The sequence below is a fragment of the Pavona decussata genome, unplaced genomic scaffold, assembly GCF_977016875.1.
Source record: "Pavona decussata unplaced genomic scaffold, jaPavDecu1.1 SCAFFOLD_161, whole genome shotgun sequence".
In the NCBI taxonomy this organism is placed as follows: Eukaryota; Metazoa; Cnidaria; class Anthozoa; order Scleractinia; family Agariciidae; genus Pavona; species Pavona decussata.
In genome coordinates, this window is record NW_028145572.1 from 1,627,501 (window position 1) to 1,654,701 (window position 27,201).

General features: G+C 38.3%; 2 protein-coding genes across 4 annotated transcripts in view; both read right to left on the reverse strand.

Annotated features, from left to right (window-relative positions):
* LOC146464677 (uncharacterized) overlaps positions 1-349 on the reverse strand; it is a 9,864-nt gene extending 9,515 nt beyond the window's left edge. The window contains exon 1 of the mRNA XM_085129490.1: positions 310-349. The gene's annotated coding sequence lies outside the window, so the exon portion shown is untranslated. The remainder of the gene's footprint in view (positions 1-309) is intronic.
* Positions 350-4,810: 4,461 nt separating this feature from the next.
* On the reverse strand, positions 4,811-25,136 carry LOC146464678 (uncharacterized). 3 transcript variants are annotated; one of them, XM_085129493.1, is made up of 4 exons: positions 24,958-25,135; positions 17,107-17,878; positions 15,222-16,166; positions 4,811-4,933 (listed from the first exon to the last, which is right to left on the reverse strand). In XM_085129493.1, exons 2-3 carry the CDS (start codon positions 17,861-17,863, stop codon positions 15,226-15,228), a joined length of 1,698 nt encoding a protein of 565 aa, XP_084985619.1. In that variant the 5' UTR covers positions 17,864-17,878; positions 24,958-25,135; the 3' UTR covers positions 4,811-4,933; positions 15,222-15,225. The 3 variants fall into 3 exon arrangements, with proteins under 3 accessions (XP_084985619.1, XP_084985621.1, XP_084985620.1); XM_085129495.1 differs by lacking the exon at positions 24,958-25,135 and adding an exon at positions 18,242-18,264; XM_085129494.1 differs by lacking the exon at positions 4,811-4,933 and having other exon boundaries at positions 14,424-16,166; positions 24,958-25,136.
* Positions 25,137-27,201: the final 2,065 nt, after the last annotated feature.

Sequence of the window (27,201 nt, forward strand, 5' to 3'; positions counted from 1 at the left end):
AATTATTGTACTCCAATATAGATAATTGCTTAGTGAATAAAGGACATTGCATAGAAAGCAATGGAAGTGTGTGTCTTTTCATTTAGTAAGTAGCAAATGACCACACAACAAAACGTATACCATTTTCGAATTAGGAATTGTGATTGTTGAAATTCGTTAAATTTCTATATTTAAATGAATCAGTCTCTCGACAATCGTCAGTTTTTGTAAACCTTGACTATTTTTTTTAATTCAGGCCCCATCAGGAATTAACCAGATAAGGGTCTCTCTGAGGCAAGAAACGAACTAAAATGAAACTCGAAAACCCACCTATTTGCAGACCTATTCTTTCTGTACAAAGTTATTGCCTCTCTAATATGCCGGATTTTGTAATAAGCCTCCCCTTCTGTTAACACTGTCTTGTGTCCTTCAAGTCGTAAGGATTGCTAATTGAAATAATAGGACGCTCAACAACTGCTTAAAAAATTAAAATTGTGAAAGATGGACGGTTCAAAACATCAAACATGATTTCCGTGGACATAGATGAAATGTCAGTCAGTTTATAGAAGACTTAGGGGGCTGTTTTGGATAAATGCCTAAAGTATTATTTTAAAATTGGGCTAAATACCTTGAGTCGTAGGTGCGTGCTATTTGGGTCAATTTGACCTGTAGTAATCAGAGAATTCTGTTTTGATCTCTGATCGTTCAATGCCGGACCACGTTTCTCTCGAGTTCAATAGAAACTCTTGAATTACTCTGTCAAAACGCACTTACCAAACGACGCAAATAGTGGGTTTTGTTACTGTGTTACACAATTGAACATAAATGGTGTTCGTTTGCAATTAATTTTAAAATTGAACATTCTTTCCAAGCCTATAGAAGTTGCTGTTGGAAACAGTTCTGACGTTTTACAAAGCTTCTCACTGAGGTGAATGTGAAGGACCGAAGCCCATTTGAATTCATGTATTGTGTTTCAACATTTATGTCAAATTCATTGTTCAAGGCAGTGACAGCTAACTTAAAGGTTGTCAGATTTAAAATTCAACACGTCTTTTGCTACGGCTTACAAGAAAAATGACAAAGTTTTGGTTTCCAACACGATATTCTGATAACCAGAAAAAATGTGAAGAGGCAGCTAAGCTACCTCCTACAAGCTGGAATAATCAACCATGATATGTTTAATTTAAATTAATTATTTGCGAAGTGTAATGCTCGGCCTTACTAGCACTTGTGTTATAAACACTTCGGAGGTTAAGTGCTTAGTGTCGGTGACCGGATATCTGTCTTTACGAAAAAGGGCATTTCAGAATTGTAAAAGTAGACTTCAATTTCAAATGTAAGCTTTATCTTATTAGATACATTTTAGGTTTTGACTTCGGAAACAAGAACCAGGTGCGAGCCTGATGTAAATAACACGAAAATGAGTGAAATTGAAACTCTTCTTCAATGTGGAATATTTGTATCCATTAAACTATGAAAAAGAACGACATAAATTAAAAAAAAAAAACATGAAAATTAAAGCTTTACCGAACCCGTACACTGAATAGTTTCAGTAGCTTTAAAAGCGCACATTACCACAGCCCTAGAACGACAGAGAACAATTCGTATCCTCCAAGATCGAATTCAAATCAAATGGAAGATACCAGGTGACATTCGTCCTCTCTTTCTGAGCAATGGAGTACGTATGTAGTGTATTGGTTACTATAGTAGCAAGGACATGTGTTGCTGTTACCTTATGTGAAACTACTGAATACTACCGCATGATGTGAAAGTACTGTTACTGAATAGAAGTAGAATAATGTTACGGGACAGATTTTAGGAATACAAAGTCGCCAGAGATTGATGTTCAACTTGCTTTATTCAGCTAGGGAATTGTGCTCCTCAGAGCTCAGAATCAAGACATCTACTATACTGATTATGGTTCACAAAGCAGCTCTATTTTTATGTTGAACGTAAAAGTTAATTGGTTTTTTCTTCAAGATAAACATTATTGTTACGCAAAAAGTAGGTGTCTTCAGCTGCCATTAGCCGGAAAGCTAAAAGAATAAGAAAATAGGTAAGGTTTCGTAGTTAGTGCCAAAATTTAGAAAACTGAAGATATCTGAAAAACTGAATTCCGATACAGCAATTCAAATCACTAGCCTGAAAGTAACCAAGTTTTACTAAGATTCTTTCGAAACAGATTTTAGTTTAAAGCTAAAAGCCGGGAAAAGTAAAATTGAATTGAAAATGATTGAGTTGGCAGCCCAGAAACTAGCTAGAGGTGTTTAAGTGTGCGAGTGAAGTTGGATTTTAATGAGGTTCGCTAAACTAATCATTACGCGAAGTTCGGCTTCTAGGTGTGGTGAGCGAGCACGAACCTAAAACAAACATTCATTAAAGATCGGCTATATCGTTTTCCATTTTCACAACTGAAAACACATTCTAGAGGAAGTAATAAGGTTTTTTTTTTTAAGATAAGTTTCTACAGGTGTTGTTTTCCCTAATTGAACAGTTAAATTACCGAAAAAACCAAGAACTCAGTTTCTATGAAGCAAAAATCTTATACAAGAAAGTGAATAAATATTTAGACTTGCAGCGAGGAGTGAAAATAATAGAGTAAAATAAAGCTAAATATTATCGTACTTTTTTAAACTGAACATTGAAGTTTTAGAATTTCTCGGAATAAGCCACGACATACGATTTGTTCCACGAGACGGGACAAGCTGAAGGTACCATACTGTGGTCCTTGCTATTAGATGTTTTGAAGAAAATGGGAAGTTTACATGATGCGCCGGACTGGAGAGCGGAACGTATGGGTACTTCCGAGCTGTCCTTCTGGCAGATGAAAGAAGTGAGCGTGTTTTAAACTCAGTGAAGATGCCACAAGATTTGAAAATTGGTAACAATAAAAAAGAACATAAAATAAGTCACAAAAACGTATTTAGTTTCCTTTTAAAAAATCGTGTTAGGCATAGGTCTTTTTAATTCGTTAGGCAGGAAGGCCTAATCGTTCAAAGCTCTAAAGTATGTCGATCGTCTTCTCCATTCCGTTCGCGGCTTAAGAAGTCTTGGTAGAAAACTATTTCTAGTATTATAATTATGCAATGGAGTTCCAAATATTGGTAAGCTTGTAAAAGGGTCTTGCAAATTTCACCCAAACTAGTGCCCTCTAGTGTCCCCACCTTAATTTAAGGAGGCTCGAGGCAGTTTTTTTGGACTTAGGGTGGAAGTTTTGAAATTACAATCTCGCATACAAGATAAACTTCGATCTCCTTCATACTACATCATCATTTCAACATATGATCAAAGTTAATTTTCTCATCGGTTTCCAAGTAACAGCTATTACCATAGCAACGGAAGCGCATAGCCCCTCATTTTAAACATTTTCAATTATCTCGAAATCTAGTCAGACACTTTATGACGAAACTTTAGGGATTTAAACTACTCAATCTAGACAACTTGTAGGCGAAATTATAAAAAAATCTGTAAGAGCGTTTCCAAGTAAATAATGAATCAATTTTTACGGGGTTATTTTGTTTATTCCAGCATTTTTCACCAATATCTTTGGCAAAATAGAACTTGACACTTTGTCCTTTCTGTCAAAGGGTCTTTCCTGATAGCAAAACATGCTAAACGTATGTTATGATATGAGCTTCATGGGTGTCTCCGATTTTAAGATATTTATGTTAAAAACAGTGAAAATAAAGCGCAAATGAATGAAAAAGTTCCTACTGTGCATAAATGGAGATATCTTTAAAATACCCCCACAGATTTTTCTCTTAAATTACAAGCGGTTAAAGCAATAATTCTTTTCGATATCTACGCAAGTTTTAGGTTCAGGGACCGAAATTGGTGTTAGATAAGAAGGCTGAATCTTGGTCAAGTTTCAGTCGTTATTCGCTTTCTCCGAACAAGAATTTTATTTTGTTTGTCCCGGTCTATTTCACTGCTATTCACGTGCTTTAAATATTTATCATCACGTGAAGTCGTGCAAAAGGTAAAATTTACAATGGAAGACTTGAGAAGCAGGAGCATATATTTATGTAAATGTTACCTTTTGCACGACTTCACCTAATCATAAATATTCACAGCACGTGAACAGCAGTGGACAGACCGGGACAAACAAAATAAAATTATTGTTCGGAGAAAGCGAATAATGACTGAAACTTGACCAAGATTCAACCTTCCTATCTAACACCGGTTTCGGTTCTTGAGCCTAAAACTTGCGTGAATATCGAAAAGAATTTCTACTCTAACCGCTTGTAATTTAACAGAAAAATTTGCCGGTGCAAAGTAGGAACTTTTTGATTCATCTGCGCTTTATTTTCACTGTTTTTAAACATAAATATCTTAAAATCGGAGATACGCATGAAGCTCAACAAATGTTTAGAATGTTTTGCTATCAGGAAAGACCCTTTGACAGAAAAGACAAAGTGTCAAGTTTTATTTTGCCAGAGATATTGGTGAAAAATGCTGGAATAAACAAAATGACCCCGTAAAATTGATTCATTATTTACTTGAAAACTCTCTTACAGATTTTTTTCCAATTTCGCCTACAAGTTGTCTAGATTGAGTAGTTTAAATCCCTAAAGTTTCGTCATAAAGTGTCTGACTAGATTTCGAGATAATCGACAATGTTTAAAATGAGAGGCTATGGGCTTCCGTTGCTATGGTAATAGCTGTTGCTTGGAAACCGATGAGAAAATTAACGTTGATCATATGTTGAAATGAAGATGTAGTATGAAGGAGATCGAAGTTTATCTTGTATGCGAGATTGTAATTTCAAAACTTCCACCCTAAGTCCATAAAAACTGCCTCGAGCCTCCTTAATCTTTACCTACCTAATCTGTTTTTGCGATTATCCAAATAGTGGAAGAAAAGTAAATTGTAAATTACGCTATTCAGCCAATGGCAGTAAGGTAATTTTTAAATAAAACTATCCATGAAATAAATCTATCTAAAGAACGGAACACTCTTTTAAGCTCTTGTTTTCAAAAATATGGCGGCCACTGTGTAGCCTGTTCGGTTGATATGGTTGCTTCTTATTCTTCAAATTAGCAAAAATTAGCATTGCCCCTGGCATTGACGTAAATTCCCTCGCGTAAGAAATAAAAGCTTTATCATCAGAAAGTGGAAAACGTAGAAGAAGAAAGTATTTGGCCCTGGTACATATCAGCTTGTTTTTTGGTTCTTGATCATACCAGGAGCTCCTGATCATACCTTAGGCGACAGTGACATGCGGCCTTTCCGAAATTGGGACATGTAAAGGTTTGAAATTCAGACAGGGGACATACAGACCCCCCCTAACAGGGCCTCATACCTCTTACTGCAAAAAAACACATTCTTTGATTAAAATTTTACAAGAGCCGTAACAAAGCAAGTTTCACCTTAAAATTATAAACTGACTTTTCGATATACACTTTGCTCCCTGTTATAACCAAGATCATTAATCTTTCACTGCAGAATGGTATATTTGCTGATCAGTGGAAATGTGCCTTGGTCCATCCCCTGTTGAAGAAGTTTGGACTGGAACCGATTTTTCAGAATTTCCGACCAGTCAGTAATTTACAATATATTTCCAAACTTACAGAGAAGGCTGTGTTCATACAGACGCATGGTCAGATGGTCACCAATAACATCTATCCAGAGCTGCAGTCGTTTTATCGTGAACACCATAGCACAGAGACGGCCTTGCTCAAAGTCATGAACGATGTTCTTCTGGAAATGAACTCGCAACACGTGACTCTGTTGATCCTTTTGGATCTTAGTGCTGCGTTCGATACGGTCGATCATTCCATCTTGCTTGATCAGCTGACCAAGGTTGTTGGCTTGCAGGGTAAAGCCTAGACTGGTTCCGCTCGTACCTGTCTGGTCGGAGTCAACGAGTCACAATTGATGGATCGCTGTCAACCGAATTTTCTCTGGACTGCGGTGTTCCCCAGGGTTCATGCCTCGGTCCACTGTTGTTCGTTATTTACACCTCTTCCCTCTTTGAGATCATTGAATATCACCTTCCTCAAGTCCATTGCTACGCCGATGACACCCAACTCTACCTCAGCTTCAGGCCAGGCGATGATGTTGCCCAGGATGTCGCACATCGCGCTATGGAAGCATGCATTAAGGACATTCGAAAGTGGATGATAGATGGGCGGCTGCTATTGAACGACACGAAGACTGAGTTTCTTGCTATCGGAACTCGTCAGCAGTTAAGCAAACTTCGTTCTTCTAGCATAGAAGTTGGCAACCAGAAGATTGATCGTTCTTTCAGTGTTAGGAACCTCGGCGTTATGCTGGACGAATCTCTTGGGATGAATAGCCATATTAATCAGATATGCAAGGCCTCCTTCTATCACATTCATAACATTAGGCGTATATCGAAATACTTATCCAAGGAATGCAGACAATCATTGGTCCATGCTTACGTAACGTCAAGGCTGGATTATTGCAATAGTTTACTACATGGGTTATCCAAGTACCAGCTATCGAAATTACAACGCATAGAGAATATGGCAGCCAGGCTTAATACGGACACAATGAAATTCGATCATAATAAACCTGTACTTTACAACCTTCATTGGCTGCCAGTAAACTATCGTATTCAATTCAAGATCTTGATGATTACTTTTAAGGCGATTCATGGCATGGCTCCTAGTTATTTAAGTAACCTGATCTGTATTAGATCATCGTCCAGGTATTCATTGCGCAATAATAACACAATATTTTTAGAACGTCCAAAAGGGGTTATGTGCACGACTTTAGGTGCCCGCTCGTTTCATGCCTCTGCGCCTGCGCTGTGGAACAGCTTGCCTGCGCACATCCATTCTCGTCCCCAGAGCCCCAACGTTTTTTTTTTAAATTGTTGAACGAGTGTCTCTGGGTCCATCCAAAAATATCTTTTTTTTCATTGGCTGCCGAAAACCTGATACGCCGTAAGGTAAAAAATTCTACGCTTCTGCACATTGATCTTTACTTCCGGTGAGACGCTTGAAATCGTGCTATATAACGGAACAAATGATGTAAACATTTTGTCGAAAGACGAAAAGTACTTTCTGTTTAGCGCAAAGAATTAGCGATTTGGATAAAAGTTCATCAAAGGAGACGCCCGAAATATTTTTAGAAACTTGATGTTGAAATATTTTGCTAAGTGTTTCAATTCTTTCAACTGAATAAGCTAGATTGCTTTCCATAAAAGCCAAGGTGATCATTGGGATCTCAGAGGATCGGAAGAACTGAACGAACAGTGAACCATACCCTTTGTACTAGCACAAGTCAGGAGTGATGTATCTCTCAATTTCGAAGGTAAGTGCCTCTTACTCGGCTTTATTCCGTTGCCCAGAAACACGCTCACGGCCAAACAGACACAACATTTCGATTTATAATTTTCGGAAGTACTGTACACTGTCGCACACAAATAATAAAATGCTGAGAAAAATTGAAGTTTCCCTTGTTGGTAATAATACAAGTAACTATCGGTGATGTATTAGGCGGTTTATTCCAAGGAATCTCATATTTTGTTTTAAGCTGACCACAGATTAATTGGATTGTCCTGTGCAAAGTAATGTAATTTGGAATTGATTTGATAAATAAAAATAAAATAAATAAGTGTAAACCTTACAGAAGCTCTACCAACTCACCGATCAGAGGCTAAGCAAACAGAAGCTAAAAGGCAAATTAAAGATTTGTTTGTTCTTCTCACTTCCACCGGTTCACCCAATTAGTGCATTGTTTGCTTTTAAGAATGAATATGGCTTCTAATGGGTTTTGTTGAAGGGAATAAGAATTAGGACTAAGGGACTTAGGTAAGTCTTATTTAATACTGAATTTGTCTGGACAATCCATTAACTTCCAATTAAATAATGACTTTCAATCAACAGCTCACAGGCGATTTACACCCTTTCTGAGTCACATGGAAATGATGGCATCCCATTTTTCTGTTGAGAATTAAAAGCAACGTAACTGAACTGATAACCTCCTCAAATCACAACCCCTGATGGCCTGTTGACATGGAGGAAGGCTACATTTGTGGTTTTACCGGATTCACCACAGAGGAAGGATAGAGGAAGGATACGTCCGTGACTTTCCCACTGCAAGGGTCACCTGGCTTTAATTTGTTACTTTTTATTGCTGTTGTTGTTGTCTTTTGACATGTGCTTGACATGCATAACTAGATGAAGACTTTTCTCCTTGTGTTTAACTAACAGTTACTGCACTCAAGTGACACCCATCTCAGAAAGAAAGCTGTCCTAGAGTTGAAAGGTTCTATTTCTTTTGTATTCAAGTCTTAGACACTTTTTAAGACATCTGAATTTGTTTTTATAATATTATAACTCATTCTATTTTATAACAATTTTTAAATTTTGCAAGTATAAATAAATTTGTTTTAAGCTCTTTATCTAAGTACATAACATTTTTTTCACATTTTAGAGTTTCAAATGGACTAGCAAAGCCCCAATGGCAGGTCTCATATTTTTTCTAGTAGTGTGGGGAACTTCTCTGACCCTATGAAAGACTCACAGCAAGTGTTTGGCCGCTGTAAAGGGTACTACCAAAATGCCTCTGAGGCAAATAGACCTGTTTGATTTAGTTTAACCTACCTGTAGATGCCAATGTCACACAAGCATGTTTTATTTTATTCTTTATGAGAACAACAAAGGAAATTAATGGTGTTATTCAGTGGTAATCATTTCAGTTTTAAACATCTTAAAGAACTAAATGCTAAAAAGTATTAGAATCACCCCCATCACTGTGAGTAGGATTCTCTCCCCATCCACCTTTACCCTGTGGTTTCTGAGAGAGAGTAAACATGACTGGGGTCCTTAAATTGGGTAACCAGAAACAAAACTATACTGCAGTTTGTTTGACCACTAAAACAAAATAATGATTTGCATCTGATCTTTAGGGATTTTAAAATAATAACAGTGTGCCATTGCTGATCTTTACTCATATTTTAAAGATGTTACAAAGCTGGTAAGCTTTTATCTGAGATAATAGATCTCAGAACACAGAGATGTAAGACAAATTAAGATACCCGAGCTATTCACTGAATGGCAACGGTTGGTCTTTGAACTAATATAGCAGCAATGTGGGTTCCATTTTTCCCCTTTCATATAAACAACACACAGATTTTTCGACATCGACAATCTGCCTCAGTTATGGAACGTATTTTAAACATTACATTTATGACACAAGGCGCAAGTCCGATAACAATATTTCACAACAACTTAAGATAATAGCGGTGCAGAATGTATGAAATTTATACATGCAACAGTGAAACATGTACAAGAAACCACTAAAACATTTCTTGCCACGTTTCGTTTCCAATAAGTTAATTAACCGATAGATGAGACAAACTAATTCGGCTTTTGAGTGTCACTTCTGAGTAATTTTTCCTTAATTCTTCGGAAATCTGGTTGACTTTTTTCCGAAGTCATTCGCATTACAAGGCGTGACAGATAAAAAAAAAAGTACTAACCGGACGGGTGTAAACACAGAACTACGACTGTATCCACAACGAAAAAGTTCTTGAATTATTTTAAAATAACGCCTGAAAGCCGTTAATCGAAGACGTAGGCTGTGGTTTTTCAGAGTAGTGGCGGGTAGGGTAGTTAAAATCTCTATTAAATTGGGCATGAGAACACCTTCTTTCGTTGTGTTGACAATCCTTCGACAATCTCGTTCCCAGAGCCCGCTTAGATTGATCCTTCGACAAAATGTTTCCGGTTTCCTAATACGGAGCAAGCGCAATAGTAATTTATCACACTGAGCGTGCGCCACCGGATGTCGTGAAATTCACGACATCCAATCTCGTTCCCAGAGGCTGCGTTCCTTTTGGTCAGCACCAAGGAAGCAAGACCTCTGGGCTAATCAATGTCAAAATCCAGCAAATCGAAATCTGATTGGATATTACATTTTACCGGAAGTGTCTTTGAATCGGAGGTTTCAAGACAAGAAATGAAATAGACTGTCAAAGATATCGAAGCAAAAACAGCCATAGAATCGAAATGCAACTAAATTTTCATACGCTTCTTATTTTTTGCAGTGAATAAAAACGAAAAAGATAACAAGTCAAATCACATGACTAAACAGAAAAGGCGCGAGAACCTTTGCGCTATGTTGCAGCGTTTGACAAAGCTGAGTTTGACTTGCGACGGTCGAGGTTAACGATGGACCTGACAATTTTCGGAAAAACTCCTCTAATTATCGACTCTGAAACGTGGTTCATAGTCAATGCTGGCCGGTTAAAATCGTTCTCAACATTGTCTAAAGCAGATAAGAGTTTAACAGCCTTTCTCGTGCTGTTGAAGGAACTGAAAGAAGCAAACTTGTAATCCATTCGCACCGCGGAGTCTGCGAGTTGATCTGACTGGAGCAGAATTTATTGGAGATTACTTTGTCGAACAGGAACAGATATTCTATCAGCAGCCCAGCAGAAACATAATTGAACTTGAACAGGGAAAACTAACGGCCTTTGTTACCACTGCGTTAAAAGCGGAGTATTCAAGAATGTGTGGCCCAAAAAGTGGTTCAGAAAGCGGACGGACAGAAAGACAAAAATATCACTCTTTACACAACAGTTCATTTGTGAGCTTTGTTAGTTTGCAACTTATAGGACTGATAAACCACATCGAGTGCAGGTAAAATATTTTTTTTAGGGTGAGTTTCTTAAGCTTGCACTGAGTGTGTGAATTGAAAAAAAATTATCGCTCTTTCTGATAATCTTAGATTTTCAAGTTTATTTCAAGGTTATTTCGGTTGAATGTTTACAGAGTTCTGTCTTGTTATTAAATGTACTTCTGCCATTTTATTGTATTTATTCTGGGATCATGGTATCTGGGTAAGCAAAAGCTGATCTTGTGAAACCTATCGTTCGTAAATTTCACGGCGGAAAAAATTAAGCTTACGTTTGTAAACATTTGTTGGTATTTGTCGTCGACGGCAATCAGGTTGGGAACGATATCTTGCTGAAGTTTATCGAATGTTGTTTGAAAATCTTTACCATGTTTTAGTTAATTAGGTTGAAGCTTATATAACCTCCGACCAGGCTCTATTTTCTTTTCACTATTAACTTTACCGTAGTGTCATGAGAAAACTTGGCTATCTGATACTGCGTGGACTGCGTATATTCACCCCCATTTTAAAGTTCTAAAAACTACATTTTACAAGCGAAAACAAGCTTAATTTAATTAATTCTTAAAGCTACCGTTTTAGTTTCGCATTACCATGTTATAGGGGTTTTGTATTTTATTTATTTACTTTTTATTGTTTCATCCATTTTTTTTATTATTTATTTGTATTATTATTATTTATTTTAGTACTGTTATTGTAATGATCTATAGCAAATAGCATTTTTATTGTAATATCTATTGTAAATATTAGTTTTTCTTGGATTGTAAAGCGCCTTTGATCATTCTAATGTTAAAGGGCGCTATATAAGTAAATAAATTATTAAATTATTATTATTACACTCTCCAATATGGTTCATTTTATAGCATACCGTTCTTCCACAGATATATAAAAATTAGTTTGGGTTATTTAGCAGATTTAGCGAGGGCTTCATAAAACGCCATCGAAAACTGAGTACATGACAAAGCGTAATCACTTATTAAAGCCGAAAACTCAGGTTTTGATTGAAATTTTGAATGTAAACTCCTGCTTCATACTTAAAAAGCCTGACTTACTTCAGCGTGTGTTCCAGCAATGGTCCATGTGACGCGTCGTTTTCAGTAAAAGAAAAAAGTAACTTCGTTGAAAGCGAAAAAATGTTCGATCAACTGTCACATCATTAGTAATGCTTGACGCTCCTGATATGTCATTGTCACGCATACCGATAAATTGAAGTTTGAAAGAGCCCAGGGTAATATAGTTGGAAGCAATGCATCATGGGAATGGCCTTACTTCCTCCCTGGCCGAAGAGCCCAAATACAGCAGCATCAAATTAATTTTAGCTGTCTTTATGATTTGGTAGCGAATTCAGTAGGTTGGTGTTAGTGTCTGACGCCGAAGATATTGACATTGAACATTGATTAATCAACGAAACAAATTTGAAACACTTAAAAAGCCCATGTTCGGTTTATTTTTGATGTGATTCACGGTTCTTTGATTTAATGGTAAAATAAAACAAAATATTGAGGGGACGACCTCCAGTGAGAAATATTTGAAATAATCGCCTCCCTCGGTAGTTAATATTTTAAGGTGGCTAAAAGTTAAAATTTGAGGTTATTAATAGATGTATACAAAAACAGTCTATATTGTCTGGTAGTGTGAACAAATTGAAATATTTATCTTTATCTTATTTCTTTCTTCAATCACATACCGATTTCATAAAAATTAACTTCAACCAGATCTCGCCCTTAAAAATTTCGTATTGGCCTACTACAGTCTCCATTATTGATGCAAAGTCATGACGAGACAAAAATCTCACGCGTTTGACTCAGAAAGAGTTGGCAGGTATGCTGGCCTTTTACGGTTTGACCGGTACAAACGTATGCGGGATATGAAACATCATTTTGCTTTGTCTTAGGTCAGCTTGGCATTCCTTAGTTTTTTCCATTTCTTAAGCTGAACAGGACTGAAAATGTTTTTTTTTTAACATTTTCAAAATCTTGTTCAGTTTTAAAACTGCTCAGTTCGTGAATAAACGTCTTTGATTTTTGAAAGCGGATGATCAGTACCAGATTGGAGTGAACATATACTACTCTTTTATTTTGTATTACAACTTAATCCTGAAAATCAGCAAAGAGAAAACATTCACGTAGCCTGCCTGATCAACAGCGTGTGTTCCCAGTTATTTTAAAAGGGCTCACCGTATCGGCAGTCTGAACGAGAAAGGCTTAACAAACAAGGGAGGGGGGGGGGGGGGGGGCACAAACAAATCCAGAAAAAAAACCAACGGCGGACATTGCAAATCTGTCAACTCTAGCAGCAAATTTAGAGCAACAGCTCAACAATCTCAAATCAAGAATGTCAAATCTACAGGAAACCGTAAACAATAAAGATGTTGAAAAGTACCTTGGTCTGTTTCCTGAGTGCTCTCGCACAACAGCAGACGGGGAAAACGAAAATAAGGGTAAAACACACATTACAAAGAGCAAACAAGAACAAAAAAGCGCAATGAGCGCAGAAAAAAGTTATGGCGGTTAAATAGGAGAAGATGAGAAAAAAGTGCAGCATAATCATCTCTTTCAGGCGCTGCCGTAATTTCACTACTCACTATAAATGGAATTCTACCCAAAAAATGTAATTTAAATTCCGTGTTCGTAGACACAGAGATGTGATTATAATCGGAGAAACTATTTTTTGTACCAAACTGGTCCATAAGCAGATCTGTTATGGGGGGAGTACTATCTCTGAAACTATTGTAGATCATCTACGCAATAATATCCATTCAAAATGTTGGGTAGAGATTTAGACAGCTTCAGACGCCGGACAAAACGCTGTGGTTTGTGAAATATCTTGGGTTGGTGTAAATAAATATATAAGTATTTTTGAGACACTTGTTATGACAATCGCTACTTTTATTAATCGACAAAGATGACATGACAAATGCTTAGTGTATTTTTTTTCAATTGCACTCGTCAGCTTCTCCTTGGAAGATCTTGGATAGTTCCTGTGTTTCCTTACGGTGCGATGCTGTCACTGAAACGAATTCACTGGTGGGGGGGGGGGGGGGGGAGAGGAGGGGATTGATCTAGAGCCACTCCCCCGTTGATAATGGCGTTTTGCCAATTGTCATACACTGGAACTAGATGGCAGTATATTCGTGAAAGCGACCAAACACTTTTAATGACGGTCAAATATCTTGAATCTTCTGCAATATGTAGTTGACTTTGCTTTTACAGTGAAACCAAAGATTTATGTGCGTCGATTTAACATACATCCAGTACAAACTATGCACATAGAAATAAATGTGATCTTCATTCGACACCATAATAAATAGTTATAGTAACCCTGTTGCCTGTTGAACCCGTGCCTCTTATTAAGGTAATAAATATGTTACACAAAAATCAAATATTAACTTTAGATAATGACTTTTTTACCAATCTGATAGCTTGTCTCAGCCGTTCAGAAAATGAGAAGACGGCAAATGGTACCCAGACGAGTTTCCCCATAATCCATCGGTAAAAGGTCTGCGCAGCGACTGTGAGGGTTAGTTTACCCGGGGATAGAGGGAAGGTGGGGGGGGGGGGGGGGGGCTTAAAACACCGTGTTCATCAGTACGGGATGTCTCGGGGACGCTAAACGACTTCGTGCATGCAGTAAAAAAACTTGTCAGACAGAAACGCTCTGCGACCGGAACATTAGGTTATCGACTACAGTTCGTCTGTGGAGGCTAAAGGTGCGTTTCTTTGGGAAAATCCGAATCCGGAGTTTTGATCCAAGAACACTCGGATCATGGTGTATCAAAGGAACCGGCGAATCCTTACCCAGAGTGGATTCGTCGGTTTCTTTGATGCACCATGATCCGAGTGATCTTGGATCAAAAATCCGGATTCGGATTTTCCCAAAGAAACGCACCCTTATATTTTGCATCGCTCCACGAAAGCATCTTCCTTTCGCCCCTCACTATCGAAGGGCCTAGTATCGTTCACAAAAGGGCACTTGTCGCAGAGATTTGTTCCACGAGACGGGACAAGCTAAAGGTACCATACTGTGGTCCTTGCTATTAGATGTTTTGAAGAAAATGGGAAGTTCACATAATGCGCCGGACTGGCGAGCGGAACGTATGGGTACTTCCGAGCTGTCCTTCTGGCAGATGAAAGAAGTGAGCGTGTTTTAAACTCAGTGAAGATGCCACAAGATATAAAAATAGGTAACAATAAAAAAAAACCTAAAGCAAGTCAAAAAAACTCATTTAGTTTTCTTTTAAAAAAAATCGTGTTAGGCATAGGTCTTTTTAATTCGTTAGGCAGGAAGGCCTTATCGTTCAAAGCTCTAAAGTATGTAGTACGTCTTCTCCATTCCGTTCGCGGCTTAAGAGGTCTTGGTAGAAAACTATTTATAGTATTATAATTATGCAATTGAGTTCCAAATATTGGTAAGCTTGTGAAAGAGTCTTGCAAATTTCACCCAAACTAGTGCCCTCTAGTGTCCCCACCTTAATTTAATTTTTACCTACCTAATCTGTTTTTGCGATTATCCAAATAGTGAAAGAAATTTAAATTGTAAATTACGCTATTCAGCCAATTGGCTGTAAGGTAATTGTTAAATAAAACTATCTGTGAAATAAATCTATCTAAAGAAGAGGTCAAAGAACGGAACACTCTTTTAAGCTCTCGTTTTTCTGTCAAACAACCATCGCTTAGGCGCCTGCCAACACCAATCCAGCGCTCGCACCAGTCGCCACTCCCTGATCTTTTTCCACCAATCAGCACTCTGGATGATGTACTTGATCTTGCCGAGGAGGTGAAGCCAGTAGTCGAACCAAATGAATCTTAGGAACATGATCAACAGAAGGTGCGTAGGACCAAAGGTGTCAGTCATCTGCACCCTCAAATGCTGCAAGGCCCAAGCTTCATTCTCGGGCTCATTGAGGCGAAATGAGCAGCCGTCGTACGGTGCAAAAACGGCCAGGCGCCATCCTTGGGGATTCCGCCAAAACAACCGCCAATAATCCGGCTTTATTCCACAGAGTCTTCCGATTTCATCAATGTAACTGTACGCTTCCACCAGTGTTCCCAGTCTTCGGGAAGAATCCTTAAAGTACTCGTCCCAGGAATCCTTGTCTTTCACCGCCACTTCAAAACGTTCGTCTCGTGGTGGCAGATCGCACTTCCCCGAGAACACCTTTCCGACAAATCGCGACTGAATCTCGGCTATGCTGGAGATAGATCCGACCACCGGACGAACGTAACCCACGAATGCTAGCGTTGGGTCTTCCACGTTGAAGATGAACTTGTAATTGTGCGTCAAGGGTACCGCTTGAAACTGAGGGGGGAGGAGAGAGAATTCTGTCTTGTAACCTGTACACTGGATGATGACATCAACAACTTCCTCACTGCCATCGCAGAAGACAACTGTTTTGCCTTTGATGCTTTTAATTGCTCCTTTTGGGACACAGCGCTGGTAGTCGACTCTATCTAAAACGTGGCCATTTTTATTGATGAAGAAACGGAAAAATTTGGCATCATTCTTCCACTCAGCAATACCGTGACCTTGGTAAGCAAGTAGAGAGCCGTTTGTTGTCCAGTTGCAAATCCAGGATAATCCTGCAAAATGTAAACGGAGGAAATACTTGCTGTTACAGTTCCGGAGGTGGGAGTGCTACATGGGGGCCCGACCCGAAAACGGTTCCTTTTCAATCTTGTAGTATGGGAAAGTCTAGCTAAATTTCAGCCTGACTTCGTTAACAAATCCTCTTAGAAAAGAGTTTGCTATTAATTTTAGCCAGGGTTGAAGATGCTTATGTAAATGTAAAGAAATTTAAGCCTGGACTGAAAAGTAAATTTGGGCTTGTGAAATCATTGTGATTTCCATGAAAACGTTTAAATCTTAGCCCTCCCAATCGGGATAAGTGAAATGCGCCAAGTAATTGGTTCCTTAGTATGATAAATGGTCGTGAGACCAAACTGTGCACCAAAAGGTTAAATGCAATTCTAGTACAGTGCGAATTCGAGAAAAAGTGAGCGCTTATTTTAATAAGCTGGTGAAAATTCCTTTTAATAAGCTTTGAAGACAAACCATTTACAGAAAATACTTTCCAAGTGGCTCTTTTAGAGTCCTTTTGGTTAAATTTTCTGCAGTTTGACCGCTCATTGCCATTTTCCAACAAACGGTAAAGATTATCTGCCACATCAAATGTTGACCATGAGTTGTTTGTCGACTGCCCTGCTGCCTTTAAGCCGCATTTCAGTCAGTTTTTAATTTTCAGTTTTCCCTTATCAATTGTTCTAGCAATTCAACTTGTTTATTTATTTTTATTTATTTACCAAACGGAAAGACTGAGAAGAAAAACAACTCAACCAATGGCGCACCTCGTTCCCAGGATCTTTTCGTTTTCTAAGAGGAAAAAGCCTGGGATCAAGATGGCATAATTTCAGAAGTTATAATTACCAACCGGTTTTTTTCTCCTGCAAGCTGTTCTTTTACTGTAAATTTTAAGCAGCCTATATATGAAACATGAAACACCACGTTAGTTAATTTTCTTACCTGGTTTGCTCTTAGTGTATGGAGCAATGAACTTCATTACTCTTGAAGAGGCCTTATCCAAGGCTTGAGGCCGTCGATTAGGCAGGATCTTGGCAAACTTACGAAAGAAATGCATGCCACGTGGTATGCACCAAACAAGTCGAGACACGTGATCATAATACTCCTCAACGACGTCACTCGCCGTTTCTCCACCGCCTATCAACATCACACGCTTATTTGCATGCTCGGACACAAACGATTTCAACTCGGAACTGTGGTGAACTTCCCCGACAAAGTCCCGAAGGACCGAGTGCTCGAGGTCGCGGTTAGGCTTTTGAACGGAACCGGTGCAAACGATCAAAAACTTTCCTTCAAATTCTTGGCCTTTTTCGCATCGTACCCGCCAGAGCTCGTTTTCTTTGGTAACTTCCTTTACTTCATGTTCCAGACGAATGTGCGACCAGAGTTTGAAAGCATCACAATAAGACTTTAGATACTTCAGCAGATCTTCGTGCTTCGGAAACTGTCCAATCTCCTCTGGCATTGGAAAGTCAGACATTTCTGTCACGGACGACGAGGAAGTTGTTTTTGTGTTCTTCATAACTGTTATAATATCTGGGTCGTTTGTGTAGTTCCACAGGCCCCCCACGTCACTACGCTTTTCCAGTGCCACAGCCGTTAACCCTTCTTCCAACATACATTTACAAGCCACAAGTCCGGACCAACCGGCACCTATTATGAGAACATCTCTAAAGGTGGCCTGCTTGGATTGTGTCATGGTCGAGCTTGCTAGCTGGAAGCAAATATAACCTCATTAGAAATAAGTGATTAATGCGTTTTCAGTCCGATTTTAGTGTTCAGAGCTTCGTTTCTTGCGCTGTTGAACATGAAATTGCCTCTCTAATATGCCGGATTTTGTAATAAGCCTCCCCTTCTGTTAACACTGTCTTGTGTCCTTCAAGTCGTAAGGATTGCTAATTGAAATAATAGGACACCCAACAACTGCTTCAAAAATTAAAATTGTGAAAGATGGACGGTTCAAAACATCAAACATGATTTCCGTGGACATAGATGAAATGTCAGTCAGTTTATAGAAGACTTAGGGGGCTGTTTTAAATAAATGCCTAAAGTATTACTTCAAAATTGGTCTAAATACCTTGAGCCGTAGGTGCGTGCTATTTGGGTCAATTTGACCTGTAGTAATCAGAGAATTCTGTTTTGATCTCTGATCGTTCAATGACCACTTTTTCTCTCGAGTTCAATAGAAACTCTTGAATTACTTTTTCAAAACGCACTTACCAAACGACGCAAATAGTGGGTTTTGTTACTGTGTTACACAATTGAACATAAACTATGGTGTTCGTTTTCAATAAATTTTAAAATTCAACATTCTTTCCAAGCCTACAGAAGTTGCTGGTGGAAACAGTTCTGACGTTTTACAAAGCTTCTCACTGAGGTGAATGTGAAGAACCGAAGCTCATTTGAATTCATGTATTGTGTTTCAACATTTATGTCAAATTCATTGTTCAAGGCAGTGAAAGCTAACTTAAAGGTAGTATTTGAAATTCAACACTTCAACAAAAAGTTTTGGTTTCCAACACGATATTCTGATCACCAGAAAAAATGTGTGCAGGCAGCTAGTCTGCCTCCTACAAGCTGGAGCAATTAACCATGATATGTTCAATTTAAATTATTTCTTTGTGAAGTTTAATGCTCGGCCTTACTAGCGCTTGTGCTATAAACACTGCCGAGGGTAAATAAAGGTTATTTAATATTATTACTGTCACACTCATATGGCGATATCACTGTAACGAAAATGACTCTGTTCTTTGGAAACTGTTTTCACCGGATATCTGTCTTTACGAAATAAGGCATTTCAGTATTGTAAAAGTGGATTTCAATCTCAAATGTGAGCTTTATCTTATTAGATACATTTTAGGTTTTGACTTTAGGAAACAAGAACCAGGCGCGAGCCTGATGTAAATAACACGAAAATGAGTGAAATTGAAACTCTTCTTCAATGTGGAATATTTGTATCCATTAAACTATGAAAAAGAACGACATAAATTAACAAAACATGAAAATTAAAGCTTTACCGAACCCGTACACTGAATAGCTTTAGTAGCTTTTAAAGCGCACATTACCACAGCCCTAGAACGACAGAGAACAATTCGTATCCTCCAAGATCGAATTCAAATCAAATGGAAGATACCAGGTGACATTCGTCCTCTCTTTCTGAGCAATGGAGTACGTATGTAGTGTATTGGTTACTATAGTAACAAGGAGATGTGTTGCTGTTACCTTATGTGAAACTACTGAATATTACTGCATGATGTGAAAGTACTGTTACTGAATAGAAATAGAATAGTGTTACGGGACCGATTTTAGGAATACAAAGTCGCCAGAGATTGATGTTCAACTTGCTTTATTCAGCTAGGGAATTGTGCTCCTCAGAGCCCAGAATCAAGACATCCACTATACTGATTATGGTTCACAAAGCAGCTCTATTTTTCTGTTGAACGTTAAAGTTAATTGGTTTTTCTTTAAGATAAGCATTATTGTTATGCGAAAAGTAGGTGTCCTCAGCTGCCATGAGCCAGAAAGCTAAAAGAATAAAAAATTAGGTAAGGTTTGTTTGTTCGTGCCAAAATTTAGAAAACTGAAGATATCCAAAAGACAATTCCGATACAGCAATTCAAATCGCTAGTAAGTTTCACTAAGATTCTTTCGAAACAGGAACGAAAAGGATGTAATAAGGTATTTTTAACATAAGCTTCCAGAGGTGGTGTTTTTCCTAATTGAAAAGTTAAATTACCAAATATACTAAGATCTCAGTTTCTATGAAGCAAAAATGTAATACAAGAAAGGGAATAAATATTTAGACTTGCAGCGAGGAATGAAAATAATAGAGTAAAATAAAGTTAAATATTATCGTACTTTTTTTAACTGAACATTGAAGTTTTAGAATTTCTAGGAATAAGCCAAAACATACGTTTACAATAAGTTATTGTACTCCAATATAGATAATTGCTTAGCGAATAAAGGACATTACATAGAAAGCAATAGAAGTGTGCGTCTTCTCATTTAAGTAGCAAATGACCACACAACACAACGTATACCATTTTTGAATTAGGAATTGTGATTGTTGAAATTCGTTAAATTTCTGTAATTCAATGACTCAGTTTCTAGATAATCATCAGTTTTTGTAACCTTAATAATTTTTTTTAAATTCAGGCCCCATCGGGTATTAACCAGATATAGGGTCTGTCGTGGGATTAGGAGCGAACTAAAATGAAACTAAAAACCCACCTTTTTGTGGACCTATCCTTTCTGTACAAAGTTATTTCCCTTACGATACAAAGTTGTCTCGGCGGTTTGGCTTGTTGCCTTTTAACTGGTTCTTGGCCTTCTGCAATATGCTGAACCTTGGATACGAACTGAATCTCCGCGACGATTTAATTGTTTTGATATTACATCGATGAAACTGAGAAAATAAATGAAATGACAAAGGACTATAAAATTTTTATAACAGCGCGCGTGCATCCTAATCTAATTCCTATTGGCGTCATCATGGTACATTTTTCAACATACGCACGGCCGTGCGTCCATCCGATGACGTGTGCAAGTACGTCAGATGGAGAAGCATGCACGCGCTATGCTATAAAAATTTTTTTTACAGACAACACCATAAAAAATGTATATTTATAAGAGCTTGTCGAAGTTTAATGAAACGTTAAGATTAAACCAATATGAGAAACCAATTTCACCTTTGTGTTTTAGTACAGCACATTTAGAGAATTTTGGAAATAATCAGGAGCAAAACCTGTTTTCAGGAATCGTTTAATAATTACTTTATTTTTGCGTTCGCTAAACGCCATTGTAAACTTGGTTACAGTTTTGAATCGAGATTTTTTTGTCGTCGATCGATCGATGGATGGATCTTGGGACGCACATCTGGCATCCCCCGAAGATTTTTTCGCAGGGGCGGATGACATCCGCATGGTTGCTTCTCATTCTTCAAATTAGCAAAAATTAGCATTGACGTAAATTCCCTCGCGTAAGAAATAAAAGCTTTATCGTCAGAAAGCGGAAAACGTAGAAGAAGAAAGTATTTGGCCCTGTACATATCAGCTGGTTTTTCGGTTCTTGATCATACCAGGAGCTCCTGATCATACCTCTTACTGCGAAAAAACACATTCTTTGATGAAGATTTGACAAGAGCCGTGAAAAAGCAAGTTTCACCTTAAAAATATAAACTGACTTTTCGACATGTGGCCACTCAGTCCAATATGGTTCATTTAACAGCTATAGAGTGATAATATAACGTTCTTCCACAGAATATAAAAAATTAGTTTGGGTTATTGAGCGAGGGCGTCATAAAACACCAACTCAGGTTTTGATTGAAATTTTGAATGTAAACTCCTGCTTCGTACTTAAAAAGGCTGACTTACTTCAGCGTGTGCTCCAGACGCGTCGTTTTCAGTAAAAAAAAGTAATTTCGTTGAAAGCGAAAAAATATTCGATCAACTGTCACATAATTAGTAATGCTTGACGCCCTGATATGAAATTGTCACGCATACCGATAAATTGAAGTTTGAAAGAGCCCAAACACAGCACATCAAATTAATTTTAGCTGTCTTTATGATTTAGTAGGTAGGTGTTTTTACCAGTCAGCTTTTTTCCTCGCTGAGTTTGTTATTTTAGACTTTTACGTAATTGAGAAAAGTGTGTCTACTTAATCCGTGCTCAGTTCGCTCACAAACGAGCAGAGAAGAAAGTAATAGACCATATTCGTATTCTCGGTATTGAACTGGATCGAGCTTGCAATGGAGGCTCTTGCGGGGGAATATATTAGAAACTATTTGCATGTGAAAAGATTTCCCCGCATAAGCCTCGTGTGCAAGCTAGTTCCAGTTCAATACCGAGAATACGAATACGGTCTATTGCTATGTTTTGACTGACGAAGAATCAACGTAGGCCTTATCACGGTTTTCGACTCCATTTTGACGAGTAGGCAAACAGGCGTGAAATAACAGTGTTTGTATGGAAATCCGATGTCAAATAATTTTCATAAAACATCGCTTCTGAAAAATTCATGAATTGGAAACTTTTGGCACCAGGAAAAGGATTTTAAGAAAAAAGCAATTGGAGGGACGTAGCTGTGCTGAAAGCGTCCAGTCGTGTTTTGAACTTTCCATACATTTGTCTGTATAGCGAACGCCGTGAACTGCTCTAAAAATAGCTCGCGGGAAAATAAACTACCGTATTTCCTCGAATAATAGCCGGGGGCGATTATTTCTTTTTTCGCACCGAAAGGGGGCGATTATTCGAGGGAGGCGATTATTTCAAATATTTATGGCAGAATTTCTCGTCAACAGCTTTGCCCACGGGAGATTAGGGCACAAAAAATTAACGCGAACTCGTTAATATAACGAGCTCACATTAACAGGGCATTCTAGTTAAATGCCATGATTTGATTTGATTTTATCATCTCCTGAAAAATTCGTCAATTGCAATAGCCGGGTTTTGTAATGACAGGCTACATTAATCTTCCACAATGTTTTAAAATCGGATTTTTAGGATTTTTTGGGGGGTTGGATTGATGAATTGGAAAACGTAAACATACCGTATTTCCTCGAATAATAGCCGTCCCTCGATTAATCGCCTCCCTCGAACAATCGCCCCCTTTGACGAAAAAATTTAAAATAATCGCCTCCCTCGAATAATCCCTCCCCCCTCTCTCTCTCCATTTTCTTTTTCTTTTATCCCCTCCCTCTCAAGTTAAAAGTTGACATCTTGGGCAACAAACAAGCTTTCATTTAATCGTCACAACTGAATGGTTACAAAAGCACCGGGTTTTTTTTTTTTTTTTACAGTTTTTTCTATGGTAATGTTCATGTATTTCACTTTTTCAGGCTCTGACACCGAAGATATTGACATTGAACATTGATTAATCAACGAAGCAATTAATTTGAAACACTTAAAAAGCCCATGTTCGGTTTATTTTTGATGTGATTAGTTTTTTGATTAAATGGTATAATAAAACAAAATATTTAGGCCGGGCACGCCCTCCTGTGAGAAATATTTGAAATAATCGCCTCCCTCGAAAAATCGCCCCCTTTTGGGTGCGAAAAAAGAAATAATCGCCCACGGCTATTATTCGAGGAATACGGTAGTTTATATTTGAAGGTGGTTAAAAAAGTTAAAATTTGAGGTTTATATTAATAGATGGATACCAAAACAGTCTATATTATCTGGTAGTGTTAACAAATATTTATCTTTACCTTATTTCTTTCTTCAATCACATACCGATTTCATAAAAATTAACTTCAACCAGATCTCGTCCTTAAAAAATTTCATATTGGCCTACTACAGTCTTTATTATTGATGCAAGATAAATATGCTGGCGTTTCACGGTTTGACCGGTACAAACCTATGCGAGATATGAAATATCATGTTGCTTTTTCTTGGGTCAACTTGGCATTCCTAAGTTTTTTCCATTTCTTAAGCTGAACAGAACTGAAAATGTTTTTTTTTTAACATTTTCAAAATCTTGTTTAGTTTAAAACTGCTCAGTTCGTTAATAAACGTCTTTATTATATGGCTGGCTCCGCGAGCGGGCAAGATGAGTCAAATTCTGCGCTGTGATTGGCTACCCGAGCGGGCAAGATGGAGCTATCTTGCCCGCTCGGGATTACCCGTTGCCCTTCCGCTTGGCATCGAAAGTTTTGATAATCCCAACAACAATGCGGGTTTTCTTCGATTTTCTCGTTGTTTTGGGAGAAAACGCTCACTAAAAAGTTTGGTAAACTTTCAACATTTACCTAAAGGAAAGGAAAGAGAATGGAATCGTCCTGGTGTAGTGAAAACTTCGTTTCAGCTACAATAAATGTGAGTTGAATAGGTGAGTTGCTCTGCGTGTAGTATTTTAGATAGAATTGATTTTGAAAAACTTATTGTCTCAAGTCGAGTGCCAAATTGATAAGTTCTCTAGGTTTGCAATGAATGTATTTAAATCATAGCGTAGTGGAAGTTGCGGTTAGTGTTTAGAGCAGTTCAGAAAAATATATTTTTTTAAGTTCGCTGAAGAAGCTCACGTTTTTAATTCAGCCGCGTCTTGCTTGTTGTAAACAACAAAATCTTGTCAAAGTTTCGCCCAGTTTTCTGATTTATCTGCTCTTTTTTTCGGCTTATGTTTGCATATAATCTCAAAATCTATTGTTTCATTCAAGAATTAATGATTGGAAGCCGAAAACTGTGTAAAAAAAAATTATTATTTACGCCACCGCGCGATCGCCTGAAAATGGCGAGTTTGCCGGATTCTATTCAAATCTTCCCGCTCTTGCGAAAATCTAAATTTTTTCGTTCTCGATAATTGTACACTTCCTTTAAGCCATTATAAAGTTAGAGCCCTAAGATAATTTAGGATTCCTTGTTTTCCACGATTACATTCTAATCCAAAGGTGCACTGAAAATAAATCTTGCACCGGCCGGCTATGAAGAATTTCTGTCCGAGTAGAGCAGTTTCATGTCGTGTTTTGTTTTGTTATTGTAGTTTCAACTTGATGGTAAAGCCATATAAAGCCCTCGTTCTTTTTTTGCGTTTTTATGGACCTCGACTTCGTCTCGGTCCATGAAAACGCAAAAAAAGAACTTGGCCAATATCCAGCCATCTTGACCTCACGCTTGGTCAATAACGCATATATGATTTTTGAAAGCGGATGATCAGTCCATGATCGATCCAGTTTGGATTGAACACATACTATATGTAGTAGGCATAACCAGTCCCTTACAACAGAATTGGCCTCCGTAAGTTTTGTATTACAACTTAATCCTGAAAATCAGTAAAAAGAAAACATTCACGTTGCCTACCTGATCAACAGCGTGTGTTCCCAGTTATTTTAAAAATGCTCCTGAAAGAAGTGAACGCGAACTGTGCATGAAATTTGGCCGACGACCTGATGACAACTTGTTTGCCCACACAAAGACATTCGTTTGACCTTTGTAACACCACGTTGTTATTTGAGTGTCACGATGAGTCTTACGCAATGGCGTAAATTATAAGGGTTTGTTTGACTTGTATGGGAATTTAGAACGTGTTTTGGATGTTTGTGTGACGTATTTTGGCCATTTGAGTGCGATTCAGTGGGTTTTAGGTTCGCTGTTTTCCTCTACAGAGGGGTAAACAGGGTACCCAGTGAACCCAAAACCCACTGGAATCACGCTGAAACGGCCAAAATACGCCACACAAACGCTGTCAAGGTATCAAGGAGACAAGGTAAGGCATTTTTGGTTCAATTCATGCTCTATATTTTGACTCCTAAACACGTTCGTAAATTCCCATACAAACCCGTATTTGAAAACACTCAGTACAACGTGACGTTACAAAGGTCAAACAAAGGTCTTATGCTCGGCCTCCCTGCAGTTTGCCCATCCCATTGGAGCTAATAAGATTAGGTCTCATTAGTCTTCGGACAGCATTTGTTTTTTTTTTTGTTTTTTTTTTTAAGTCAGAAAAAGCTTAATTTGCATCCAAACCACTCCCCCCAAAATATAAACTAGTGAAGTTTGTTATCAATGATTCTAAACTAGAGGAGAATTAATAATATCAGAAATAAAAACTGCGTTTAATTTTCTGAATCGTGACAATTCTGTAAGGAAATGTTAGTAAAGGAAATACGCAAAGTCCATCAGTCTTAGGATTCCAACGAGGTAGGGTGATAATTTATTGTTCCGTCGCATTGATCTAGAATAGTCTTTATTGTTAATTATCTCAGATGGAAGGCGAATGATTGTACCTCCTACGTATCGCTTATATATTGTGATGGCGTGGAGGGCCTAGTGGCGGGAACATTATGTATTCACAATATATATTCTCACATTTTGCACTATGTAGATTAGTATAAGCGGAACGCCGAACGGGCATTAACGGTTGCCCATGATTAAGCGTGTAATATGACTAAAGGACATTAAATTGGCGACGAGGATAAAAGTGGAATGGCCGTCAACATTGGATACAAGCAATTTCCCGAATTCGATGTTCGGAAAGACCCTGAAAACGTCTACGCTCGTTTTGTAAAATATGCCAAACGATTCAAAGACAACCACTTGAAAGCCTACAACATCACAGACAAGGCACAACAACGGTCGTTATTCTTAGATTCGATTGGTGAAAGTACTCTCGATATATTTGAACAGCTTGGTGACACAGGAACGGATCTGGACGGAGCCATCAACGCGCTACTAAACAAGTTCAAAGAATCGCAAAACCGGCTGTTCAATATTCACAAATTTCGTTGCATCAAACAAGGCAAAGACGAAACCTGGGATTCGTTCATCTCTAAGCTCACAGCAGAAGGTGAGCACTGTGATTTTCCGGCAGGCTGGCTAGATACTGAGATACTAATGGCTATGATAGAGAACGGTAAATCGAAGAGGGTGAGGAGAAAGTTGTTACAAGACCAGCTAACGTTAGTCGAAGCTCTTAAATACGCCAGAGGCCTCGAAAGCGCCGATCAACACGCTACGAAAGTAGAGAGCCAAGCGCCAAATGATGTTACCGTCAAGCAAGAAGTCGATAGAATCACAGCGGACAGAAGTAAGGAAAAATCGTGCTTTAACTGCGGGAAACATTGGCCGCACCAAGGTGGACCAAGAAAATGCCCGGCTTTTGGAAAACAGTGTACAAGATGCGGGAAAAGAAACCATTTTGCGAAATGGTGTAAAAGCAAGCAAGAAGTTAAGGCCACAAGGGACCTAGGGCAAGCAGGCGAGCAAAGATCTGACACGTCGTCTGACAGCAGTGACGAAGGGTCCACGTGCATTCTGCAAGAGGTAAACCCTATGGGACCATCGGACAATAGGCCCCTAAAGAAAGTGCTAATTAGTGGCGTTGGCGTCACGGTACTTCCTGACAGCGGTGCTACGGTCAACGCTATGGATGAGTCAACGTTCAAGAAATTCGGCCTGGACAAAAAAGTAAAGATCAGAAAATCAAGATGCCAAATAAAGCCGTACGGGGCTGCTTCAGAGGCAAACACGCTACCGGTGCTGGGTTGTTTTGAAGCGCTCACGGAATCTAAGACGAAAATGAAAGTGGTCACGTGGCAGCTAATA

Excerpts from the sequence above, each read along its gene's own strand:
- LOC146464678 (XM_085129493.1), bottom strand. The coding sequence starts at position 17,863 with ATGACACAATCCAAGCAGGCCACCTTTAGAGATGTTCTCATAATAGGT. Across the intron at positions 16,167-17,106 it reads ATACACTAAGAGCAAACCAG|GATTATCCTGGATTTGCAAC; the intron begins GTAAGAAAATTA and ends TACATTTTGCAG.